At 44.5% G+C, this 26,548-nt stretch overlaps 1 protein-coding gene across 6 annotated transcripts in view; it reads left to right on the top strand.

Moving 5' to 3' along the window:
- Positions 1-26,062, top strand: part of LOC142576051 (pleckstrin homology domain-containing family G member 5-like) — a 747,630-nt gene extending 721,568 nt beyond the window's left edge. For 4 of the 6 annotated variants that reach the window (XM_075685967.1, XM_075685968.1, XM_075685969.1 and 1 more), the window contains 11 exons: positions 557-652; positions 1,302-1,352; positions 2,590-2,850; positions 6,205-6,354; positions 7,270-7,407; positions 8,028-8,153; positions 10,611-10,853; positions 13,262-13,507; positions 15,205-15,516; positions 17,447-18,309; positions 20,318-26,062. In XM_075685967.1, the coding sequence (XP_075542082.1) occupies positions 557-652; positions 1,302-1,352; positions 2,590-2,850; positions 6,205-6,354; positions 7,270-7,407; positions 8,028-8,153; positions 10,611-10,853; positions 13,262-13,507; positions 15,205-15,516; positions 17,447-18,309; positions 20,318-20,327 (2,496 nt within the window). In that variant the 3' untranslated portion in view covers positions 20,328-26,062. Of the gene's footprint in view, positions 1-556; positions 653-1,301; positions 1,353-2,589; positions 2,851-6,204; positions 6,355-7,269; positions 7,408-8,027; positions 8,154-10,610; positions 10,854-13,261; positions 13,508-15,204; positions 15,517-17,446; positions 18,314-20,317 lie in introns of those variants that run through there. The other 2 variants (XM_075685966.1, XM_075685970.1) reach the window with 1 other exon arrangement.
- Positions 26,063-26,548: the final 486 nt, after the last annotated feature.

Raw genomic sequence — 26,548 nt, forward strand, 5'->3', positions numbered from 1 at the left:
GATAGAAGAGTGGAGAGATTGGCCTGAGTGACATGCCTCTGGCCTGCTACTCCAGGTTGAGGAAGGGGTTTGTAGGAACGACAGGGACAGGTAAGAAGATGAAGGTAGTAGGATGAAAGTGACTGTGAGAGCTGTTGCACAGGCTACTGTTTCTGTGCTACACAACTTGGGGTGGGGGAATATTTCTTTCTGATGTGCCGGTTTTAATAAACATCAGTTATAAGTGAGCTGTCCTGTGGCCCCCCCTCATCCTGGTCAATTTCGTGCTTGTTCCCGCCATATAAACAGCAGTATAACCGATGCTTGTATCGAGCTTGGTGCTGATCTCGAGCCAAGCACTCTCGTCTAACGACCAAGTTTGTACTTGCTGTGCCAAACTCGCTCACTGTTGAATCACTTTAACAGAATACAGAAGGGGCAGCAATGTTTGTGAATGCCAGACAAGCTTTCGAAAGGTTATGAGCGAAGGAAATTGTACAGAAATTTTAACATCGTGAGATTAGTGTGCTACTTTTGCAACTTTGGTCACGAATTCACCTTTTTTGTCTGCCACTAGTCCCTGCCAAAGCGGGTACGGAACCAACAGGATGCCATTTGGGAACTCATTTCCACTGAAGTCTCATACATTCGCACCCTCAAAGTCATCACTGAGGTAAGTAGGAATCCGAATGATTAAATCTTGAATAAAACTTAAGTCGGTTGGTATTATGTTGCTTTAAAAACAATGTAACAGCACAAGACACAATTTATTGTGTCTTGCACTGTTACTTGCTCTCTTGATGTACTAAAACTTGTTAAGTGTTCTCGGCTCCATGTTCTTTAACATGTGGTAAGATGATTACATTGTCAGCATCACAGAGAATGACCATATTATAAATGAGTATTTTTTACTGTTGCGAAAATAGAAAAAAGGAGCACGTGTTTATTCAAGTTTTTGTTCGTAGTGAAAAATGGCATGGTCCCTGCCACTTGTTTGTTGTCCCTGTGTTGTGCATGCTGTTTTCTACCACAAGTACTGTACTGACAGTGCGCTCAGCTACTCTACTGTGCAGAAAGTTGTGTATATTTTTTTATATGGTGCCTGCTATGGTTACTTTTCTGTTCGCTTGTGATGGACCTGCACTTTCTGCCAATATATGGTTCAGTTCACGGTCTTATCGGGTATGCGTATTGTAAGCCAACTTAAATTTTGTAATAGAGAGAGAATAAAAGGAGTGCAAGTTTTATGTTATTATCTTATTTTTTCATTCTCTAACCACTATCACTCATATTGCTCTTTCTGTTTTTGCTACCCTTTACAGCTATTCCTGGCATGCCTATGCAACCTGCAGAGCGAACGCATTCTACAGGAGGTATGTCTTAATTTATCTAACCATGTCTAATCAGCACTAGCCTGCAGCACCCTAAAGTGTTTATTGATTGAACTGTTCCATGCGCTTTTCTGCCACATTGCATGAGATTGTTGGGTCATGGTAGTTGAAACTGTGCTGAGGTGGCTTAAATCATGTTTTCAGGCACCATGAGGGAATGGCTTTGCAAACTTCGGTTTGATACTTTGAAGTTTCAGAGAGCAGCCCACGAGGAAGAAGAAATGTTTGCAGGGAATACCAAAAGGGGATGCTAAACACTTTACCTGATGTCGATGGAGACATTGTGCATAGAGCGCCTCACTAACAGGCCATCGATTGTGAGCTTAAATCTTTCCCTGTTTTCACAGCTTCTGCCCTATTGAGTTCGCTTTTGCTTTATCAGGAACATTGTATCCGGATTCCTGATGGAAACTTTAGAAACCATCACCACCTCTGTGGTGGTTTGTAGGGTCAACTTCTGAGTATGTTAGTTCTCATGTAAAACAAGTACATTAGTCTTTTGTGTAGCAGAACTCTGGCTACGCGTTTGAGTTGCTTGGGCTTTCCTGGCTGCTAAATTGTCTCGTCATGATCCCAGAACAGAGCCAGCCATCTGCTACTTTTCTCACTCTTGGCACTGACACTTGGCACTGACACTTTCTTCCCATGGTCCCATAAAAAAAATGTGTCTGCCGGTTTCATCTATGCCACTGAAGAAACGCTGAGTACACCTGTGTATTTGCAAAATATTAGGAAAGTGAGGGCTAGTGTAATAGGATTCCTTTTGCACAATTCTATTGCTTTCCTATCATCAGCTGATCACAACTGGCCGATCCTGGTGACAGAATAGGTGCAGTGCTACTCAGTCCACTGACGTAGTGCAGAAAGGGTTATCTTGTTAAAATAAACTATTACATTATTCCGACTGAGGTCACGGAGCAACATTCTCTGTTTTGGACATATCAATGGGTGGCAGAATTTAGGAAACGGTGCCATGGCGCATTTTTCTTACTTCCGTGCTGGCAGAGTACTTTTGTGCGAAGCAGCAAATGTTTTCCCTCATTTCTTGTAAAAACATTACCCTAATAGTGAGCCAGTAATCAGGTGGAAAGAAGGGACTGTTCTCTGCACCCCGTTCACAAGCTGGGTCAAAAAGAGTCTTCCTAACTGGAAGGTGCAATGTATGTGGCGCTTTAGGACGATGCGCTTTTGAGGATTATAACTGCACGTCCTGTCGCAGATCGACACGGAGCACATGTTCAGCAACATCCTCGAGGTATGCGAGGTCAACCACGTGCTGTGGGACAACTGCCTCCTGCCGGCGCTGACCGTGGCCCGCGCCAACCGGACCCTCCTCAACCCGCTGCACCTGCGGGAGGGGTTTCTCCGCTTCGAGGAGACGTTCCAGCCGTACATGAAGTACTGCCTCGAACAGACCACCTGCCTGCATTATGTCAAGGAGAAGCGACTCGAGAGCGATCTCTTCAAGACCTACGTGGCGGTGAGCAAAGCAGCATTCGTTCCTCCTCTATTAGTTCTGCTCTTGACTACGTACATATGATGTGACTACGAATGGAATTGCATACTACAGTCAAAATTTGATATAACAAACCTCGATTTAATGAAATTTGTGATGTAACGAACTATCATCATGTCCCAATCTCAGTTGCATTCAAAACCGAGTATTATCTTTCACGATTTAACGAAGTAATTGCGTGACACAGTTTCAATTAAAGAAGCTTTCGGCTATTTCACGTATGTACTTCGAGCCTGTATGACAAGTAAATCCAGCAAGAAAACTATAAAAATGTCCACCAAGGCAAACATTATTTCAAGCATCCTTCTGCACAGAAAGTCTTGAGTGGCAAAACCGCCGTCAAAGTGTGTGCGCTGGGATGTGGTAGGAAGGAAACACTGCTGTGCCATTTGTCTCATCGGTAAACTCGTGGAGGCTGCAGGATGCGCTGCAGCTTGCAGTGCTCAGAGAAACACAAGAGCCGACGATTCATTTTGCGGAAGGAGGTCGGGAGGGAGGGAACGCGCAATAGCGGGATCAAGTACGCGCTGGTGGCAACAGTCAAGTCCTCAAGCGCATGCCTATCTGCCTTCTCCTCACGCTCGTCCCTGCCCTGGCCGCGTGCCGTATTTTGGAGATAAACTCTCGGCGGCAACTGCAAAGCCCGAGCAGAAATGGTTGGTGCCTTTCCATGCGTTGTGTTGCTCCCGTGCATCTAGTGTTGGCGGCCACGTAATCTCAAGTTTCCAAGACACTGTGCGGAATGCTCGCTCGCGTTGTGACTGCAAGTTCGTAGTCATCCAGTCAGATATGGCAATGTTTGCCTCTGCGCATGGACACCAATAAAACTACGAACCACACTTCCTGCAGTTATCTCTTTGCTATTGCTATCAATGCTTTGCCTTTCTGACAAAACTGACTTTTCTGTGTTTTTTTTTAAATGTTTATTTATTTATTTTGCTCAGAACAAATATCTACATTTTTTTTGCACTGTTATTAATTTGTGGGTGCCCGCTGCAGGGTGCTAAGCGCGGTTAGCTATGGCATTGGAGATTTACAGTGCCGCACAATGCAACACACACATATCTCGGATGCCGCGAGCCATGTCGATGTACTGCTCTCGGCATGATCACTGGACGCGCTGGTGCGCATAACTGTGCTGTTATGGCCTGACCTTCTTCCAATTTGTTTGTAACTCCTTACTAACAAGGTACCGTCCACCAGGAATGCTGTGGGAAGTTGTAAAGTTGTTTGTAGTGTTGAAACCTGAAAACCTCAAATTGACAATATTTGCTTTTTAGTGAAGTTTTTCGCTCCAAGTACAACTTCCTTATATCGAGGTTTGACTGTACAAGGCGAGTGCCCATTCTAGCTCAAAACTTATAATGAGGCACAAGTACCCAGTTCCAAGAATCGGCAAGAAGAAATTCCTCGTGTGCGAGGATGAGGCAGAAGGTCACACGAAGAACAGCGTGGCAAAAGGGTCCCAGGAAGAACAGTGGTTAAGGTTAAGTTAGGTGGTGACGGCTAGTGGCATTAGCTGAGATTGCTTTGTCATTGTGACAGGGACAGATGCCAGTGCAACCTCCTAATGGTGCCACTTCACAACAGACCTAGAGTCGTGTGCAGTATTTGTTGACATGTCTGGTTGTACTGGAAAGCAGACTAGCTTTATAGCAACATTGCAGCAAAATGCCTTCTTATTGCTGCATTTCTTTTTTTCTTGTTTGCTGTTGTGCCTCTTGCAGCCGGTGCTTTTTGCGCCAGATGTGAGTGCGGGGTGATTGCTGAAGGGCCTAATGCAGTTTAAGTACATCGTAAAAAGCCCTCGCTTTCATTGGATACCATGATGCATCGGCTTGGTGTCCCCAGAGACCACTAGTGGCATAACAAGCGCTGGCTGTCGTGCAAGCCAATTGTGGCGTTTTAATTGCTAAGCACTGTGCATTCAACCTTTGATTAGCATTGCATTATAGAAGAAATGTATTCACGCATGTATATCAAGAATGGCGTTCCTGGTTTGGTAGTGTTTCAATAATCACTGCCATGTGCTATCACTGCCTTCCTTACACAGCAACTCTGTAGTGGCGAAATTTTAACTGCATGTGCTGTGATGTTCGTCCTAATAAATTTGTATCTCCCTTTCTGTGTCAATTGCTGTTGAGTATCTTACGTTCAAGTGACTAAAATCACAAGTGAAACGAGGTGCAGATGACTGATGGGACTGGCCTACAACCTATAGAAGTTACGAGGTCTACAGTGTCCTTGTGTGCAGCTGTAATTTTCATGACCCTCTGCATAAGTACAATGACTTCAATTGCCCATGATCTATGTTCCTGTTGGATTGCTATAGTTGTCATTCCTTTTTCCACTTTAGCCTAGCAGTTAGCCATATCTCACCTTCCTAGACTTAGAGACCATCTTTATTTGTTTCTCAAAACATGCATCTTGGCAACCTCGGTTCAGCTACTCTGACGTTTTGGTATTGAACTTATTCAAAGATGTGTATTTGTCTTGCGGTTCCAGAGGGTACTGCTTATTAGTCATACCTTGGCATTTCACTTTTCAGCTTTACTAGCAACTACTTTACAAAGACTAACTCCTTTGATGTTCTACAGAATTTCTTGTTAACATTCATACTAATCTCCATGTTCACAAACACACCTCAACTCAAAACTCTTTACTGACTTTCTTGGCTGAAGTTATCACTGCACAATTGCTCCTTGCTGATTGCTAAGATGACCAGACACTTTCAGCAATTGCTTGATGTGGAAAAGTATTTTTTAACCCTTTCAGTGCCACTGACGTACCGGAGAGACATTGGGGCACTATTGTGCAAGTGTGCGCGTCACAATGAAACTAGGTAGAATATACAACACGAAGATAGGAATGTGAGGACCATACTAAGAGTGGATTTGCTATTATCTGTGCCATTCTTCTCCCTTCTGCATAACTGAAAATAAACCGTTGTTTGTTTTAGAATATCTGAGAAAAGAATACAGACACTGGGGGTGCAACACCTCTGAAGAAAAAAAAAAAGGAAACTACACTGAAAGGGTTAACGAACCTTCTGTTGGAATGTCAGATATGTGTTATGGATGCTCCATGTCCACTTGAATCAGAGAGTGGCATTGGCCTGAATACCGCGAAGTTCAGAAAGGACTTCAAGTTAGGGTGCATTTGTGAATGCCAGGCTGCCCCTTGGAGCTGCGTTGCATTTACAGTAGATTCATGTGAAAGAATGTGAAGGTCCTCTGTGTGTTTCTGTCTTTCATTTAGTGTCCCTTTAATGAGCCACCTTACTTCTAATGTTTCATGATTGTTTATTGTCACTTGCAGTGGTGTGAAGCTAGGAAAGACTGCGAGAGGCTGCGCTTTACGGACCTCCTCGTCAAGCCCATGCAGCGGCTCACCAAGTACCCGCTTCTGCTCAAGGCCATTCATAAGAAGACCGACGACGAAGAGGCCAAGAATGCCCTCGTCGAAATGGTGAGTAGGCAAGCTTATGACTGATGTGCGGCCATCACTCTGTGTGGCAGGGACTGACGCGAGACTCATGAGCAACAATTCACGTGTCTGCTGAAAAGTGATGTACTTACTATGCCCATTGCTTTTCCCTGTCCTTTTTTTTTCATATTATCATAAAGTACTACTACTACTACTACTACTACTACTACTACTACTACTACTACTACTACTACTACTACTACTACTACTACTACTACTACTAACAAATTACCTAACAGAACAAAAAGGAAAGCTACAAAATTCTACCTAAACCAGGCCGAATGTTCCCTCTACTGAGTACCTCCTGTAACTGTGCTAGTTAAGAGTGTGTGTCAGACTTGCTGTAGTGCCTCTTCGTGTAGTGCGTTCACTTGCTGAGTGTGAAGTCACAAATTCAATTACCTGGTGCCACAGCACTACTCCAATGGTAGGGGAGTGCAAGGATATCCATGTATTGAGATTCCTGTTGCAAGAAAAAATCCTGTGTGGTGGTTGTTAAAGCCCTCCACAATGGTACACCTCATTGACCTGTGCTGTAAAAAAGGGTTGTAAACAAATCAAGGATCAAGGAAAAAATTTTTTTTTTTTTAGATAGAGGAAAATGTGGTAAAGAGGCACAGGAAGAAAAGCCCGGTCTTTAGCAGTGCTTGCATCAGTATTGGTTTTCTGATGCTGGCTTCATGCATCATCAGTGCTGGTTCATCAGTACTGATGTTCCTACCACACTTTGGTTTTTTGTGTTCTATCCCGATGAGCTAAGCACATTTTAAGAAATGTCGTGGTTCCAGCTAGAATGGACCAAATATGAGGCCTGCCTCTAAGAATGTTCCTGGATGGACAGTGCTTGCTTTGCTTCCTGTATTTAGTCTTGGTTGCCTTGCTTTTTTTTTTTTTCAGAACGAATGTGTGGAAGCATTCGTGTATGCTGTTGACGGGAAGCTGCGACACCTGCATGAGCGGGACAGGCTCAAGTCAATCACGAGCCGCATTGAAAGCTACGATCCATTTGACATCAATAATGACGAGGTCGAAAAGGTTGGTTTCACCATTAACTGACCTTGTTGATGTCCAGACATTTGTAGCGAAAAGCCCCTGCCACATTCGTTTGCAGTATCTGTTTGCCATCTCATACCTGAAAGATGAAAGGGCCAAGAAACAGGCTTTCTCAAAGCAGTGTGATTTTATTCTCCCAACTGTGATGCTAGAGGCGAATCACTTGTGCAACTATAAAAAGCGAGAAGTATACAGAGAACCAACAGGCTCGATTTTTGACGTGACATGAAGAGCCCTCTCATGCCAGATCTTCATTTGTCATTGTCATAGGTTCTTTGTAGACTGCACCCATCAAATGTTGCAAGGCATGTGAAGGTTGGTTGATCTGAACTATAAACCGAACTAGCCCCATAGCATCATATCCAGTAATCTATTTGAAATATATTGGTGTCAAGTAAAAACAGGAAGTGCTGAAACTGCTATTTCTTCTGGCATGAGGGATTATACACCTAATGTTTGTGCCATTGTCTCGCCACTTGGCTTACCTTTTTGCTGTAGTATGCCGCCAGTTGAACCTATGAGCATATACGACAGATGTTTCACTACAGGTGAAGAGAGTGCGTGTGCTGTATACAGCATTGTGTGTACATTTTTTTTTGTAGGCCCTCAAAGCCCACTGCGTGTTGGACCTGACTTGCCCCATGCCGAGTTGTGGCAACCAGCAGAACAGGCAGCTCTTGTTTGAGACATCAGGTGTCAAACTGAAGGACGCTGGCAGTTCAAGCAAGGTGAGCAGTCGTGTTTGCATTGACAGAGCATGTAGATTCAGTACAGTTCCCTTAAAATGTGAACATTTGACATGATTATCCAAATTTTGAAGGTACTATGCCCACTAATTTGCACGCCAAGATACTGCCTCAAAATCACATGCACTAAATGAAATAATGATGCACAAAACTAGTAATGTTTTTCATCTACTATTTCTTCGGTGGTTCGTTCTTCATTGGAGTGTGAAGCATGTTGAACGATGATCGGCAGTCATTACCGAATGCAGACAGGAAGAGATTTACGTCACTTGAGCAAAGGATGTTCATAAGTAAATGGGACCATACATACAAGGCAAAACAAATGAGCTCTGAACTGAACAGTGTCTCACTCTTTGACTGTCTCAAAGAAAGCTAGAGCCCAGACTACTTTTAACGTACATTGTACATAGCCTCACCAATCGATCTGCAATCTTGATTACAGCCCAGACTGAGGAGCAAGATATTGTCGTGTTTAATCTACATTGAACAGACAAAGGAAGGAGGCAGAAGCACTGCTGGCTTGTTCCACACACGCAATAACCAATCAGATGCAGAATTTGGTAGGCCACAACATGCAGGGCTGACCGTTGATGGAATGCGAACTCTGTTTTCCGATGCAATTAAATCGATTGAAAAATTCTCTTTGTTCTATTCTGCAGCAGCTTGCTTTTAATGCTGATGGAGATGAAATGAGAGTGTTCAAACTATTTTTTCACAAGCAGAATAGCTGCCACCAAAAAGGGCTAAAGGGAGTCTGCTGTACTTACATGGTCATTGTATGTAAATGCACTCTTCGCATTGCTGCAGTTATGTTACTTTAAGATGGCTCCAAAGTTCCATGCAAAACAAGTCCATCAATATACTATATCCCATTAACGATACACATTATGCTTTTGTTAATTTGACTTCGGCTAATGCAACCTTTTGCTTATTTCAAGCCGGATCAAAGGTCCTGGCAAGTGTCCATACATTTATGTAGGGCAGAAGTTGTGTTATTTTAATCATGAGGCTGGCCCTGATCGAATCATCGACTGGTCAGCATACATGCTCTTGGTCCCACTAGGGTGTCAGCCTGCTGCCGGTAGGTGGGGGACCGCTTATTGTGCCAGTGTGCTTAAAGGTACTAAATGCGTCTGAGGTGCACAAACTTTCGCTGAAAACACTAATTTCTGGCATGCCCTCAGCAGCTTCCAGAGGGAAAATGGCAGCTTACAATAAATTATTAGTTTATTTCACTGATTTTAATCTGTGCCTTTATTCCAAAAAAGAATAGTCCGAAAGCCCGCATATGAAACTAAAGCCGCATTTGTGGTTTTCGCAGCAGCCAGTCGTCGGGGCCAGCACCATTGCCATTGTCGTTTCAAGATGGCTGCTGAACATGTTTTCACATAGGATAGCAATGCCAACACTCTGCTTTCAGCCTTTAACTACAAAACTAGTTGAAAAGATGCTATTTTGAATGCTAAGCTGGTTGCAAGAGAGTCATGTCACATATTCGTAATATTCCAGAGACTTGTATGTATCGCAGGACAAATCGGCGAAGTGGTTAGTCTGGGCGTGGTCCACCATCCCATTCGCAGTTGTATTGGAGCAATTACAGAAATGTGAAACACCAAATGCAGTGAACTGCAAGGAAGGCAATCTGTTGTCTATAGGCAGCGATAAAAAGTTGTCCAAGATTGATGACGATGGATATTACTTAGTGTAAATAAATTTTCTTTCTGTAAAGATAAACCCTGCAAGTTTGCACTGGTGCGCCCCATGGACTATGTGCCTATCTAGATAACACCACCACTGGTTATTCATTGGTGATGCAAAATGCCTTAAAAGCCTAATTCTATGCCGCATAATGAATTTGCTCGCTTGCTGGTGTGGGGCATGCAGTGACAGGACTACTTGCTAAAACGCTGCTCGTGCAGCCCCTTCACGGAGAGAGACGATGCATGCGCTGTGCCTAAGGTGTCAGGCAAAGCTAAAAGGCACCATTTCTGCAGTATGCATCATTTGGTGGCAAGTGACTCATCGGACTTTGACCTCATGACCTTTGGCTTGTTTGTCCGAAAAGCAGCCCATGAGAATGGAAACTCTGGTTTGAAAAAAGTTCTAATTTGCGGGAGTTTTTCCCTATTCAAATACGTGCGACACAACTGACTGCTTGGTCTAACCAATCAGTTTGAATGGAGAGCTTTCGAATTACCTGGACTTCTCTGCATAACTCTTGCTTCCAGTACTTTCTCTTCTTTGACCCTAGCCTGGGCTTTGAACTAGCCTGAGTTATGGGTTCTATTTGCAAGATTTGCAAGATTTGTGTATAAACAATGAGAACAATGAGAGCCAATCAATCAATCAGTCGCCCTGATGAGTTTGCTGTGGCAAGGCTTCACCAGTACTTCAGATTCACTACAGTGAGTGACCTTTGTGGTCGATGCATGCACGCAGGTGGATGTACACTGCTTCCTGTTCACTGATGTGCTGCTTGTCTGCAAGTCGCTGAGCAAGAAGGGCGACCGTGTGAAGGTGATTCGGCAGCCATTCCTCGTTGAGCGTCTGGTCACGTACGAGCTGCGCGACAACAGCGGCCTCATTGTCATCTACCTGAACGACTTCGGTGTGGCTGCATCCTACTTCCTCCTCTACACGAGTGACCCACGAAGCTTCATGGACCAAATCCGCAGAGCACAGGTTGGTTGCTCCAACCTCCATCAAACTCCGGTCTTTGTTCTTGTTCACTAGCGCAACAATTCCTGACCTGCTTCAGTGGCTATCGCATTCTGTTGCTGAGCACGAGGTGGCGAGTTCGATTCCCAGCCAAGGTAGGCGCGTTCCAACAAAGACAGGTCGCAAAAACACTCATGTACTTAGATTCAGGTGCACGTTGAAGAATCCCAGGTGGTCACAATTAATCTGGGGATCCCGCTATGTTGTCTCTAATTGCCTGTGCATTGCTTTGAGACGTTAAACACCACAATTTGATTTGGTTAACATTCCTTTGAAGTAAATTATCACTCGCTGCACTGAACAATGCAACAGTCGCATTACATGTTATGGACAGTTGTCTATCCACGAGTTTTACACCGTGGCAAATGTGAAAAACAACTCAGCCTTGGCATCACTTTCTTTACACAGCCGGGGAAGATTTCAGGGTTGTATACAAACATGTGTATCAGAATGCAGCTAGGTACTGGGTTTATTCAAGTAGTTGGCATTTCATTCTTTTTTCAGACTAGCATTAACTAAAGTAACTACTAGTACTGTAGCCAATGCCAACCAATCGAGACTGCGATCACGTAGATGCATGCATCTCTGCATTAGGTGTGCCTCTGTGTCAGGGTTATGTGTTAAGTTTCCAGCACGTTGTCAAAAGCCAGAGTGCAGTTTGCAAGTTTTACTTTTGTCGCCAGATTACAAGACAGTTGCTGCCGACTTTTTCAGACAACAAAGGGAACCACGATGTCCAAACAGTATGGCAATGTAGAAAGCTGCACTTCATTTAACAAAACTTATTTTATTGTATTTGACTATGCCAGAAGCATGGAAAGTTCTGTAGTGGAAATTTGGTGTACTATATTAGGCCTTGTGCTTTGATGTCTGTTAGGAATTTCTCAAGAGTCATGCATTACAGTAAAAACGTTGTTAAACCGTACCCGCTTAAACAGTAGTTTCGTTTTAAAAGCAGTAAAGACAAATCCCCAACTCATTGGCCATTCGACATAATGCGTTTTCTATCTGCATAAACCATACCAGCTTATTGCATACGTACAGGTTGCCACGTGGCGTTTCCACTTTTCGTCGCGCAATCACGGTGCTGCACCGTCCTCATCGGGCGGCCTGGCAGAACAATAAGCCTCAGAGATAAGAACAACGGACTCCAAGTGCCCGTGCATTTGTACGTGAAGCCACATCAACATCAACATCGTTTCAGTGCTGTGCCAGAGAGTGTTGTAGCGTTATGCAAGCTGGGACTTGTGTCGTGCCGTAGTTTGGATAAAAAACACCTGGTGCTCAGCATAGAAGTAAAATTGGACATCGTTCGTGCTATTGAATGTGGCACGAAGAATTAAGCATTAGCACGCGACAGGGATCTACCGTTGATTGACTACGGTGTGTGGCATTTGGAATGTGAAGAGGTTGCTTGGCAGCATTGCTGAGACCGCGAAAAGATGTCGGCTACGAGGTTCGACTTTTCGTCATCGTGGCCTCTGTTGTTGCCAAAGTGTTGCCTAACGACACTGATGAGGACGACATGGAAAGCGACGGCACGGCCGATTCAGGACCAATAGTGGCAGAAGCTGCACGTTACGTCAGCCTCATGAATGGAATTGTCGCAACAAGAACAGCACCCCGCAATGAAAAAGGCGCCCTGCGATTTCTGCAGCGCTACCATGCTCATGCACGGAGAATATGCAATGCCATCGAGGAATCTACCATGCGAGTGTTTGCCACGAAGAGAGGGCTGGCTGGAAGACTGGCGAGCAGCTTCAGTTAAGTTTAAGGCCGCTGTCGTTGCTACTAGGCCACCGTGGCATCAAACGAAAATAACAGACTTTTGTCGCATGAAGAGAATGAATACTGCATGTTCTTGCCCTTTCACCGCACTTGCTGAGTTCCGTTTTTGACAGGTAAGTGGGTGATCTCATGCTATTTTGGTTAGGCAGTACTACCGTTTAGTACATACTGTTTTCGAGCTCCAGCCAACTGCGGTTTAATGAGGTTTCACTGTACATATGGTGTGCTGAAACACACCATCTGGGCGTCACGCATCATCGTGATGCTGCTGATTGCAGTGTTGCCTGCGACCTTGACCCCACACCACGAGCAACGCTGGTCTAAGCACTTCTGCTTTTTATATGTACAGAATCTTTCTCGACACTTCCCATTAAGTGCACACATGAACTTCATCTGGAGTGGTTCGAGACGAGTTGGCAATGGATCCGCGTGCTACAGCGACTACTAGAGCAAAACCTCATTATAATGAGTCGCAATATACTCGAAAGTTAGTTTATTATATGCACTAGTTCATTATAGCTGAACCTGCTTACCCCTGCTTGCCAGCAGCCTTCATGTTGGCACCTGTCCTAACCGATGCGCAGGAGCAATACCGGGAGGCGAAGTCGCAGGCGACGAGCGAGAAGCCTCAGCTGGGATACCTGCAGGACCTGGACGATGAGGACGACCTGGACATCCCACGCAGTGCTCTGCTTGTGGCGGCCCGGTCTCCACGTTCGTCCAGCCACTCAAGCCTGGTACACTCGCACAGTGGCTCCATCGACATGAGCGACCCCGCCTCGGTGGCCTCCCTGGCTGGACCGCCCGTGCCCTGCCCAACACCGCTGTTTGTGAGTAACGCGTCTGATTGTTAGCGGATCTGGTCTTGTGAGTTTAGTTAAGGAAGAGCCAAATATAGGGAGCAGCATTGTCATAAGGACAGTGAATCAGATGTTTAGTGGTCTACTGGGCCCCTATTTGGTAACGTTGAGCATCAGTTGCCATTTTTACTTTCATATAACGCACTGTACCGAATGGCTAATAGCAGCATTAATGGTATCACATTGTGCCTGAGCTTCATTAGAGGCAATAATTAAGAGTAAAAAGAATGTGATGTGAAATGAATTGTTTGACATTATGGCCCCTGGCTTGGGTTTGTGATTACAGCGAAGAAAAGGACCCAAGCCAGACTGTGATAGTTTGGTGGCTGCGAAGATGCTATTAGCACAGAGCTGCTGACATCAATTTTTCTGTTCAACTTTTGCCGAAAGATGCAAACACACACATTCATTCACACACATACAGACACACTCACACTCTCTCAAGAGCACCTTGAACCACGTAGGAGCTAGTCAGTGTTCTGTGTTAGCTAAATTTTAAGGGTGCACAAATATTTGAAGCATCAAATAACCAATTGAATAGTGTTCTATGCAGTTCAGTCTTTGAATCAAATAGTTGCAATTCTGAAATGCAAATAAATTTCAAGTACTTTTGAATGGGTAGAAACATGCATGTGTAAGCTTACCTTCATTATCATTATCAAGCAATGAATTGGCGTATCTCAGACTGCCGCCACAGGCCGTCTGAATGTGTTTTCGCATGGTTACTATCGGTTTTGTTGCTTTGTTTTGTGTAATCTCTTGATGTCACATGGTTCGCTGAGTGTATAAGTAGCCTTCTCTGTCACGAAATAAACCATCAGTTGGAAGTTAGCGCTCACTCTGTTCTCCGTTCCCTTTCATTACCCCTTCCACCTTCTTTTCTGCTCTTTCTGAGCTGTGCTACAAGCCTAAAAAAGTCATGACCTACCAACTCGCCCAAACTGCCACTCTTTTGACCTTGCATCGGCGTACAGAGACAACACGAAACTGACAGAAATACAGGTGGACTTGGTTACACATAAGTGGAAGTGCGTGCAGCAATGAATCGACCGCTTCTTATTTGCACAGGGCTCTTAAAATGTAAATAATTAATCTTTTCTTGGACCCATTCGTTTTTTTTTTTTTTTTGGACATTCAATAGTTCAGATTTATGTTGCCTCTACTAGGATGTGAACATTGTTTTATATTAATTGTGATAATGGCTGTTCATTATTCGAAAACTATTTGATATTAGATTTAATTTGCTTCTGGCATTATTCAATTTGTATTCGATTCAGTCTCAAAAGTCACTATTTGCACACCCCTACTAAATTTATTAGTGAGTGCTGTATGGAATCTGGTGATGCCTGTGCAAGCTTCACTCATAGAAAAATTTGTGCTCTCTGGGGCTTTCCTTGTTCCCAAGCAATAATCTTCATCGGTCTTGCAGGCACTTTCTTTGTTTAATACTGCGCGCCTGGTACTTTTAGTTCACAAAGGGCATGTGCTTATAAGCACGACATACTCATTCCAGACAAGGAAGTATCTAGCATGCACTGCTAAAGATAGCAGGTGCATTCAGGATAGGTGACCATTATTGTTTGGGGACAAGATAACGCTTGGAGGGTGTTAAGCTTCTTTTAGTTTTTTTTTGTAAATAAATAAAGAACTGTTTTTGTCTACTGCAGCAGGGAGCAGCTGCTGCTGGTGGCCAAGGCCGAGCAACAAGCTTCGAGCTTGGTGAGCTACGCAATCCCAGCATGACTTATGATGACCTCGATGAGCAAGGAAGGTCGCGAAGCATGGAGACACGTACCTCGGGCCCAGTCTGCGTCACGGTCACGTCACCGCGGCCTGAGAGGCGGGCTTTCCTACTCAAGGGTGCCGGCACTAATGCAACATCGCCCAACACACTTACTGTGAGCATTCCCTTCACCCACCCGCAAGAGCTAGAGGAGCCCAAGGAGTACAGGAGCTATCCAACATCCCCGACCATTCAGGTGGGCATTTTTCTTGGCTGCCTATACAGTCTATTCAGGATACGTTGAACTTGAAAGGGATCGCGAAATAGATTGATATATAGATAATTCGAAATATAAAATATGCCTTTCTGAAGCTTATCTGAGATGTCCACATATCTCAGTTTCCGAACATCATGAGAAGCGGGAACTTACCGAATCACTTCTACAACTCCATGCTGAACAACGAAAGTTGACTTTATTTTTTCTCATGAACATTGAAAGTCACTCGCGCTGTGGAGTGGTCATTGATATACCATTGGACACACTGATCACAATGCTAACCCTAAAAGTCCATGTCACCTGGATGCAAGATTGTGATGCACCTCATGCACGTTGAAGTGCTTGTTGCACGTTTTATTCAAGATAACGTAGAAATAAATGCAATGCGGTAGCAAACTAGTCTGTATGAATACACACCGTGCCGCCATCAGTGCAGCTGCCATTTGTGTGTTAACATGCCCGGCCGTGTGCCTGTTTCACTACCAACGATACGCTGTTTAAATAGCTGATTTCAATACGCTGATCATCATACATGGGCAACGAGGCAGGGGGACTGTTGTGTTTGGTTTCGGAACTAACTTCCTGTTGGAACCAGTCCTTGCTCTTCTACCACTCTAAAAAGCCTGTGCATCTTTTCTAGCGTGCTTTACAGTGCTCCAACACCTCGTGGCCAGTACGTCGCTTTGTTCTTGGCCCTTCCATTGTGTCGGTGACTGCTGGCACTACATGCATGCTGTTAGTTTCGAAGGTGGCTTTCAACTTTCGGAAAATCTGAGCCCATTCCCAAACATGTGTAACCATGCGAGCACGAATGACATGAGTTTTCAGCGCGGACCAGCGAATCGCACAGCGCTGATAGTCTCTGTGGTCAGCGGTGTGCAGGCTTCCGAGAAGACTGTGCAGTCTTTCTGCGAAGTGCAGATGTGGCATGCAGTGGTTTTCTTAAATTCAATTCTGTCCAAGTGCAGCCTGAGGTTGGATATATTTTGACCACTCACGGAATCCTAAAATGCTGTTCACACAAAGCACTTGTCTACAGTAAGACAAACCCCACAACGCAGCATCTCCAGTTCGGCATCCCGTGCCTGGTGCAACTGAGTGAGATGGTCAAGTGTCATCCACGCTTTCTTGTGGAACACGCGTCGGACCTGGAGGCCTTTCCCATTCTTGAAGCAGAGAGTGGCAATCTCCCCTTTTTCAATAACGTACGGCTGCAGCCAGCAGAACTGAGAGCACCCTGCTCATTTTTTCTCCATGGCATGTACTGCTTTCCAGATTCAATCTATTTGATAGCATCTGCGAAAGCAGTGCCGTTTCAAGTTTGCCAGCATTAAACACTTTTGGTGACGCGAAAAGGGCTTGCTTCTCCGTTAGAAGTGCACCTGCAGGGGTGTGGCACAGCGTCCGGTACATTGAATGTGGCGGTGAATGGCAGATTGGTGTACACATAGTAGAGCACTGTACTTTTGCATGGCATTTTCAAGGGGATTTGTACAACTCTTTTACATTGACAATAATTCGACATATCAAAGTTTCATGTATAGTATCCAGGACCAACTGTTACTTATTCGTATGAACATAATGCAACCACCAACTGCTATAATGCAAGCAAGGCTTTTGACGACGCAAAAACATAGCTTGGCCCAGCCCCTCCTAACCTAACCTTGCAGGCATTTTTTGTCTGGCTAGAAGGTGAAACACGGGACAGACAAGGACAGGCACATTGTCTTGCCTGTCCCTCTCTGTGTAAGTGTGGCAATCCATGCACCTCTTCTATTAGCTAACCTAATCTGCCCTGTCCACTTCTGCCCCTCACTTTAGTGTGACAGTAATCAATGCGTAACCAGCAAATAACACTTCCTAACCACAGTGTTGCCAGTCCTAATGTTTACCTTGACTGTGTTTGCAGGTGCCAGTCATGTCATCATTGCCTCCCAAGAGCCTCTCGCCGACGTCCCGCTTTGCTGCCGGTTTACCGCAGCCTTTTCCAGGCTACAACCCTAGTGGAGCGAGCAAGCCACCCCTGCTGAAGACCAAGAATGTGTCTGGCCTGGTAACTCACAGCGCCCCTCCCAGCGAAGGCCCGAGCCCTGTGCACAGCCTCGAGGGCCCGAAACCCTCCGAGGAGACTGTCAGCCCTCCCGATTCCGAAGACGAGAGTGGCCGCAAGCGTATTTCCCGAAGAACATGTCGACCTGAGAGGCGCCATCACACAGCAGACTCCTTTGAGCACCTGAAGAACCAGAGGGACCCATCGATCCACAAGCGACTGTCGTGGAACTGCGGGCAACAGCACGATGCCTCGTCCGGCGGGGCCAGCACAGCCGGCCACCTTGTGCACTCGTCGGAAGCGTTCCTCAAGAACAAACACGTCGCCAAGTGTCTGAGCAGCGAATCTGTGTACAGTTCTAGTGGTGTAAGCAGCACGGGCTCCCTTTTGTTCAGCAGTGCAGGCAGTGGCGATGCCTGTGACTGTTGCTGCGATCCGATCCCCGTTGTTGGGCCCACGGACGACCAAAAGCGGCTCACCAATGGTGATGAGGATGGCGTGGCGCCATCTTCAGTCGACAGACACCACCAGCTCAAGACATTAGGTGCACCAGGAGAGTGCATCAAGATAGATGTGAGTGAGGTGAAGGATGGGATCTCATCAGTGCAGATAGTGGGTGCAGAGGGCATGCCAGTGGCCCCTGGCAAGCCTGGCAAACCATCCCGCTCGGACCTGCAAAAGATGAAGGAGTTTCTTCTCAACAGTCGCTCAGTTGAGGCATCGTGAGTACTTTTTTTGTTTTTTCACCCCTTTGTTGCGCATTTGGCAATAATGTGCAACACAGAATTTTCCAGCGCTATCCAGCGCTTGTTTTTGGCATAACACGTGGGTGTCCAAAGTGCAGCTTGTGAACCATGTGCCTTCATTTCGCGGTTCTGCCTGCGACTCCCAGCAGGCTACACAGTGAAGCAGTCACTGTCTGTTCTGAACTTAATATGCAAATTGTTGCGCTAGCTCCTAGCAGGCTGTGCAGCTTTCACAAATTTGTACGTCAGCTGTTCCTGGAAACTAGAGTGGTGTTGTCATGGCAAGGTGTAAGAGTAGCAAAAAGCAGTGAAAGGGCAGCTAATTGCATCAAAGGGGCTCTGAAACAGTTTTCTAACCAATCATAGAATGTCCTCAATATAAAAGCCTGTCCCAAGAATCTCACGCTGAATTTTCAGATCCTTCAACTATAAGTGGAGTTATTGCACCGATACTTTGCTTTTTCTTTCTTTTTGTCTCCGCTAATATACTGGAAGCTGCACAGCGGAGAAGCCAAGAGGGCAAAGCCCCGGCCAAAAGTCAACTGTCGCGATGGTGAAAGGGCTCATCGTGGCACCCCGTGGCAGCTGCAGTAGACTACACGGAGGCTACGCGTAGTGCTAAGATTAAATTATTTTTGTCTTTTTGAAATCACAGACATATATCTTTCTCATTTATTTAACTCAAAATTCGTAGTTGTGTATTACTGAGAATGTTCTTGCGATCACGGCGTCAGCCAATAGGGTTGTTGGGCCTACTGCTTTCGATGACGACATTGTGGATGCGAGACCAAGTGACTGTTCACTGCTTTTGACACGAGATCATAAATTCCCTGCTGCATGCATAGCAATAATATCTGACTCACATGTTTGCAGATGCCTCGCTAGCAGACTGGCAATGTTTTTTTCTTTTTTTGCTATGTTCAAGAAGTGTTTCAGGGTATGAAACTGCTGGGCTTTGCTGAAGCTCTCGCACAACACAGTGAAAATTGTATTTTCGGTCTTTGACTAGGTCTTTCTTGCCACTCCTGACATAACATTTAACTGGTAGGAAAATTGCCTTAACATTTTTTTTTGAAGATTCTTATCCTATTGCAGCAGATTATTGTAGTCACTGTCATATTTAACATGAGCATGCTTTAAGTGTGTGTTTGCTTCTTCTGCAGAGGGTGCTAGAGATGTCTAGTTATGGTGCCTTGATTCTGCACCCTTTATGCATCTTCCTTTTTAAGCATTCACTGATGGCTTCTAGCAGCTCATGTTTGTTGAAGTCGCTATAGGTGCTTCGTCATTCTTTGGTTTAAGTTAGACAGCAGCAGTACATTCCAAAAAAGGGTAGCTCGGTAAGCTTTTTGAGGGCATCTTGTTATGCAAAGTGCAAAGAACTTGAGAGTTTTTCAATATTTTTAGAATTCTGTACAGTATGGAGACAAAAATTATTTAATTTTTTGTGTAGATATCGCAGAACTCTGTCGGACTTGTGCATGTTGCTAGCTCCCACTACTCCTGCGGCGTTGCTATTTGGCTGCATACAGGGACACTTCTTGCAGTGACATCTATTTTTCTCCCTGTTTCTTTTGCCTACGTGGTTTTTCAAAAGAGAAAGGTGTTTGCGAGCAATGTTTTTCTAGTGTTGTCCCTGCCTGCAAAACTTGGGATGACCAAACATTTTTTGCTATTCTAAGCATATCAGCTCTGTATATAACTGTACAAAGGAAGTACGAGCAAGAAGAATAAGGGCGAACATGGAGTTGATTTATTTCTTAGTTACAACAACATAAAGCCAACAGACAAAGAAGCCAGGGAAGGCATAGGGGAAATTGGCTCTTCTTCTTAATTAAACTGCAGAAATAATAAAGAATAGCAATACAAAAGTGCATGAAATACAACACTGGTAGACCTTTATATTAAAAACGGCCTTTTCTGTATCTCTCAATGTCTCTAAGCACCCTCTTGTCCTTTCTTTCCCCTTTCCTTACATTTTCAGTGAGGTATGACAACGTCAATAGTCACCAGGAGAGACAGCACAGACAAGGGACAGGATTGCCCCATCGCTCTCAGCTCGGTTAAAAACAGCAATTGTACAGCCTTCACTGTTTGTTTCGAACTGTCCCACCAGCGGGAGGGGGCATTCGCTTCCAGCGTTCCCAGGGGTCCACTGGAACAGCAGGCTGTCCTTGTCTGGATATACATATCCCCGCAGTGCGGTGCGTGGACAGCCGTCTGCGACGACGCCTGCGATGACGCAATTGAATTATGACCACATTGTAATATTCGTTTCAGAAAGAGTTTGTTAAACGGCACAAGCCTTGATTCTGTCTTTGTCCTCAGTGTGAGGCTGCCGTTTGGATAGCATAGCTCTGCTGCAATGTTCTGAGACCCTGTCCCTTTTCCATGTTGCCGATGTTTAATTCGCCATGTGTGTGTGTGTGTCTGTGTGTGGACGTGGCAGTCTGCTAATGAGGCTGTTCCATTGGTGTAGTACCTGGTCATTACCTACCACACTATGCATAAGGCGTTTGTTACCTGTGCATTCCTTGCTTCCCGTACTTACGATGGCAGAGAAGCGAAAGGAGTCAGTCCTGTAAGCAAAACGTAGGTGTACTTCAGCTGCTTAGATGGTTTCCTTTAATTAGTCTCAACAAGTGTAGTAAGTGCACAAATAGTTTTGACATTGTCTCAAGGCAATCTGGCCAGACAGCTTAAGTAAAGTTCAGCCTATTTTGCTTTTATGATGACTAATATTTTATTACTCTCATTGGTGTATGCCCCAAGTATTCGTGTGCAAAAAATTTAGCAGCGAGTTCTTGCTTTAGGAACTATTTTAATTTATGACAGGGTTGTCTTATGCCTTAGGGCGCACCGTTCGGTGTTTTGTTTCCCTTTGTTTCTAGTACTGGCACTGTGCGGTGATAGCACAGGCTTGTTATCACTTTCCAAGAATCGCTGCATTACTGAACCTCTAGTTCTCTCATTTTCTTCTCCGAGTCTTATCTAGGACAGATGGTGCTTGAGGCAGGTGCTTTTGTACTTTTAACACATCATGTCGACATTCTATGCAGTCAGCCACACAATGTGCAATTTATGGCAGAACCTTGGTTACACACAATTTTGTGCTTTCGAGAGCCTGCCGATTTGTTCTCTCATTTCATCTTTCTAACATTTTTGCTGGTATTATATGTTACGTGCCAAACAGTTTCAAGTCATACTCTGTTTTTTTTTTCATGTTTTTTTCCACCATCAAGTGGTTTACCAACTGCTGCTATACATACACATTGTTCTAACCTCTCCAAGACTACGCTTTCATGTCTCTGAGCAGTCTAATCACTCTCAGCTACCACTGTTTTGCCTGGGCCTTAATGATAGGAAGACTGTGTAAAAATAAAAAAAAAAGAATTGAAGCTTTGATGCTAGACGCATTGTTACTCTCCTTTGCACCTTAGATTTTTATGCCTTTTCGAGTGTGTGTTATTACCCAACAGCCATCTCCGTGCTTGTCGGCATTTGTTTCTTTAACACTGCATGCCGAGTGCTTTCTTGTCAGAAATGCTGTGCTTACTGAAGCATTCTTGATAGGAAAATGCTGAGTACAGCAGTACAGCTGAGCAGTGAAGAAATGAAATGGCCCTGGTAATGATGACATTTAATGTCATGCGAAGGAAAAATTGTGCACCTGAATGGCATAAAATTTCGATGGTGTAAGAAGAAAGGATGCAGTTTTCACTGTTTCGCTCCCTTTCTCACCTCTTTTCCAACAAGCTGTGATACAGGTCATGAAAAAAATAAAACAATTCGTAGCTGCGCTGACAATAGGCAGGTTTTTGTCATGTTTTGGTGAACATGTCGCCATACAGCGTGTAAATGTTAATGAGCAGCAGGCTGCAAAAAGAATTTTCGCATTTGCAGCTGCTTCTGCTGCTGCTGCTATCTTTCTATTGTATAGATGCCGCTGCAACTTTTTCACTGTAAAGCATCTAGTATTTCATAGACCTGTAGCTTAGTGACCTGTCCCTTGTAGTGGTTCTCGAACTTGTTATTATGAACAAAGGTTCTTAAAGCACTTGACTGTGTACAAATTAGATATCTTCGCCCCCCCCCCCCCTCCGCCTGCTGGCTGTCAATCTGAAGTCGGCCCCTTGCAGCGTGCACCATTACCCATGTGAAGTAACAATGCTAATGTTGTTGCCATGTTTACTTTTTTTGGCTGCTGTTGGTTTCACTTCACGTCCCCTGCTTTCTGTCTGCAATACGTTGCAGTGGTACATATCTGAAATGTTTTGCTTAGCGTATTCAATTCCATAGAAAGGGTGTGGCTTGACACATGTTGCAGGAATTAATTCTTTTGCCCAATTAAAACAGCCGGCACGTTTCTTAATGGCACGAGTAAGGAAAGGCATTTCTATATGTCTCACCGTCGAAGGTGAATTTCTCTTGTCTCGTTTCCACTTGTACTTAGCATGAACTGTCATTGCTGCAAATTGTAAGAGATTGTCAAGCCTAATACCATGTGGGTGCCATACTGAGCAAACTTTATACATTCTAAACTGGTGCTCATTTTATATGGAACTGAAATTAATGTTTAAATTTAATCTACGTGCTGCTAAACTCTTTTTAAGTCATTTTAAAGGGCGTTGCTTTTTATCTGTTCTTCTTGACTTGGCAGCCTTCATGCCTCGCTTGGTTAGGGCTGTAGTTTCTCTTATGAGTCACCCCAGCGATGAAGCATATTCTTGCTACCATGGCCCTGCTCTTGGCACATAGCTCAAGACATTGAAGCACAGTGTTCCCTTTCGGTAGGCATTTATTCAGAAACACTAGCACTACTACTCGTATAGGAAGCACTGGCACCTGGTTTAGATGTAGTTGTAATGAGCACCTTGTTTTTCAACCTGATGGTTGTTTGTGCCCCACTGCAATATGTGGGAGATTTGCGTCCAAGAGATGTGCTGGCCACGGTTCGGAGCAGCGCTTGCAAATGAAGTTCGCACATTCGGCTAGTTCATGAAAGAAACTATTTCTTTTTTATATCAACAGACTCCAGCTCTTTCTTGAATTTCTTGTACGTGATCTTACCTTAACTCTTTTTCTTGGTAACATTGTATTTATAGCCTATGCCGAACATGCCAGGAATGCTCATTGTGCAGAAGAACATTGTTAATGTTCTCATCTAGGGTGGCTGGACATCGACACATCTTGAAATAAGGAGTAACAAGGCAGTAATATGTCCAAATTTTTCAGAGGCCTGCATTGGACCGATCGTGTCATGCGTAACATGTATTCTTGGCATCATCTTGTGGATGTGTTTTCAAGTTCACAAACAAAGGCTTGATGAAGGCTGTAATAAATCCCTGGGCCATAGCAAGCCACCACGCCTTTCAGACCATGGCCAACACACACTCTTGCCAGCCTGCATGTGTCAGGTGCCGAGGGAAGTCGGCAATCCAATGCATGTTTTAAGTAGCAACAAATTTTGTATTGGTGTGTACATAGCGTGTCCACTGCTGTTCTTCTATGTGGGCTATTCCTTGGGATGCCTTTGCTGCCCTCTGGTGTTACTTGATGGGCTGCCATGTATGTGAACTTGTACGCCTTTCCGCATCTTGTGTCCATTTTGTGGTGCCACTGTGAGTTTAGATTTGTTGTTTGTTGCCAGCTCACACGAACCGTAGCTGCGGTATAGTCATTACGTGTCCAGGTCTACTCTCCTTCTTTTTCTGACGTGGAGGAGCTTGCCTGTGGATATTGCAAGACTTGGTTGTTCTGTGCACGGCTACTGTCTCCTATGTTCTTATCTTTCCGCTTGTTTCACGACTATTTCTCTTGGTGTTTTATTACCTGAATGACCATGATTGCCCGCTTTCAAGTTACGAGCAGCACAACCTATGGCAAGTGTAGTGCAAAAACAGGGTGGTAGCTGATGCTGGGCAGAAATTAGTGCCGCTACTGACCAGCTCCTATTCGTCTAGCTTGCCGCTCTTATTTTACGTGCATATTACGCCAAACGGGTGAACCTTGAAGGCCAATCGCTCGCATAGCTCAAACAAACTGCAGGTAAAGTCTGGGTAGGGGGACGCTACCACAGGGCATTAGAGAGCTTTAGCGTACTGTCACTGCCACCGTCCCAGCTGTGTGCATGCCACCATGCACAGTGTGGCTCGAGCAGGTAGCTGTAACTCTTATGGTAGTGTGGTGGTGGTGGTATGCTAAAAATCTCTGTGTCCCTCTAACGTTGTGCTGCGTGGCACTGATATGCAAGTTCGAGCAAGCATTATTGTTATGCTGCAGTTGATGTTGCTCCTTGTTCAGTGTAATGTCCTTTTCCAGCACTTTGACCTGCCTTGAGCCTTTGCAAATTTTTTTTTGTGTGTGTGTTAATTGCAGCGAATTGTAAGCTTCACGACTTACTAGCAGTGCAGAGTAGAATAGAATGGAGTACAGTTGGGTAGTTGGGTTTTCGTGATTTGGGACTGCATAATCTAACAGGGCTGACGCTTGATTATATTGGCCTTGAGACAGCGATTACTGCATGCTCTTGCTTCTGTAATCAAAATGGTGCAGCACATGGCTAAACAACTTGCTCTTTCGGCATAGCTGCCCTATGTTGAGTAATATTGCGTGCATCTTTCGTTCAGTTTCAGTACCTAAGGTCAGAACATGTGGCACTTAGACGGACGCGTGGGCATATATAGCCTTTCTATAAAACAGATGCCTAAAGGGGAAGCTGATGTAAGTGTAAAAATGGCAATACCACAGTCCCATTTATGTTTGACATAAGTTCGTTTTACTCAGTAGTTTAACATAAAGTGATAAAACATTGTTATAAGTTAGCAGTTTCACCTTTAAGACCAAAATGTTCAGGGCTAGTCCAGGGGGGATACCTACATAAAACTTTTTAACATTACATTTTTCCAATCTGGTTCAAATCTTGGCTGTCAGATAATTGACCAAGATTATTGAAGTCTCTTATGCGAATGTTGGCATGCCATATTATCCATAAGGAGAAGGACAGTTCGCTGCGATTGACAGAATTAAAAAGTCAAGCACATTCAGTTGAGATTGTCATTCGTGTATGTGTGTGTGTGTGTCTGTGTGTCCAGAGGTCTGCACTCTGCTATGTCTTCAGAATGCTGTGTGAATAACAGATCCCAGCACCCACGTGTACATAGCCTTATAAATATGAAATCGTTGGCGTTTTTTCGCATGTCCATAAGCGGCAATGTTATCATGCCTGTTGGTCCTCCTGTCTCAAAGAACGGATGGGAGATTTTTTTCTTCGGTTCTTCTGCGACTGCAGTCGCACAAGTGTACAGCGTAAGTAGAATAGATAGATATTTTATTTTCCTGCAAATCATAATATTTTATCATAATTTATTGCAGTGTGTAATTAATAATGTTTAGATGGTATGTGTGAGAAGAGAGAGAGATATATATACATATACATGTTCAGCATATATGTAGGGTTGTCACGAAACAGGTCAACTGTATTGCTATTCTAGCTGTGAGAGAAGTCGGCGTTTGAAGATATACATGTATACATATATATGTACGCACTACACATGTATATTGGAAGAGAAAGCATAAAAAACAAACCCTGTGCGGCGCTTGTCCTTTCCTGTATTAATTTGAGATTTGCACCGGGCACTGATCTCGGAGCGCATGTAATCTTGGTTGAACTGTTAGTACAAAAAAAAAAGTATGAATAAAAGCTGTTTTGCCTAAAACCTGCCGCCATTTTCTTGCATTTGTGGTGTCCTTACTGTTGAATCTTGCACACATGCAAAAAAAGAAAAAGAAAGCCTACCTCTTGGCTACATTAGGAATGTGAGGGTGTGCTCGTCAGCCCCAAGTTAGTGGTGCTGATTTCAACATGCGCCAATGAAGGGAGTGACAGAAAATGTACAGAATTGACGCTGAATGCGAGTTAATTTCACTGGATTTTAATGGTCGGAGCTGACGGCCTGCTAGTAGCAACTGTTTGATGTTCCAAGTGTTAGCAGTAGGTTTTGTCCACCTAACTGGTCTCTAGTCCATTGAATATTGTAATGGTGTGCTCGTCCCCCAAGCCTGTCTCCCTTTGCCACAACTAAGGGTATTTAGAGCGCAGCTCTTAAGACACCAGTTTGTACGTTGAGCGTTGGCGTAGTACCATGGCGAAACTGCGCAAACGAGCATAGCGGAGGGTGAAATAGCGAACGCGGAGCGCAGCGACATATGTAAG

Source organism: Dermacentor variabilis, chromosome 3 (genome assembly GCF_050947875.1).
Source record: "Dermacentor variabilis isolate Ectoservices chromosome 3, ASM5094787v1, whole genome shotgun sequence".
In the NCBI taxonomy this organism is placed as follows: Eukaryota; Metazoa; Arthropoda; class Arachnida; order Ixodida; family Ixodidae; genus Dermacentor; species Dermacentor variabilis.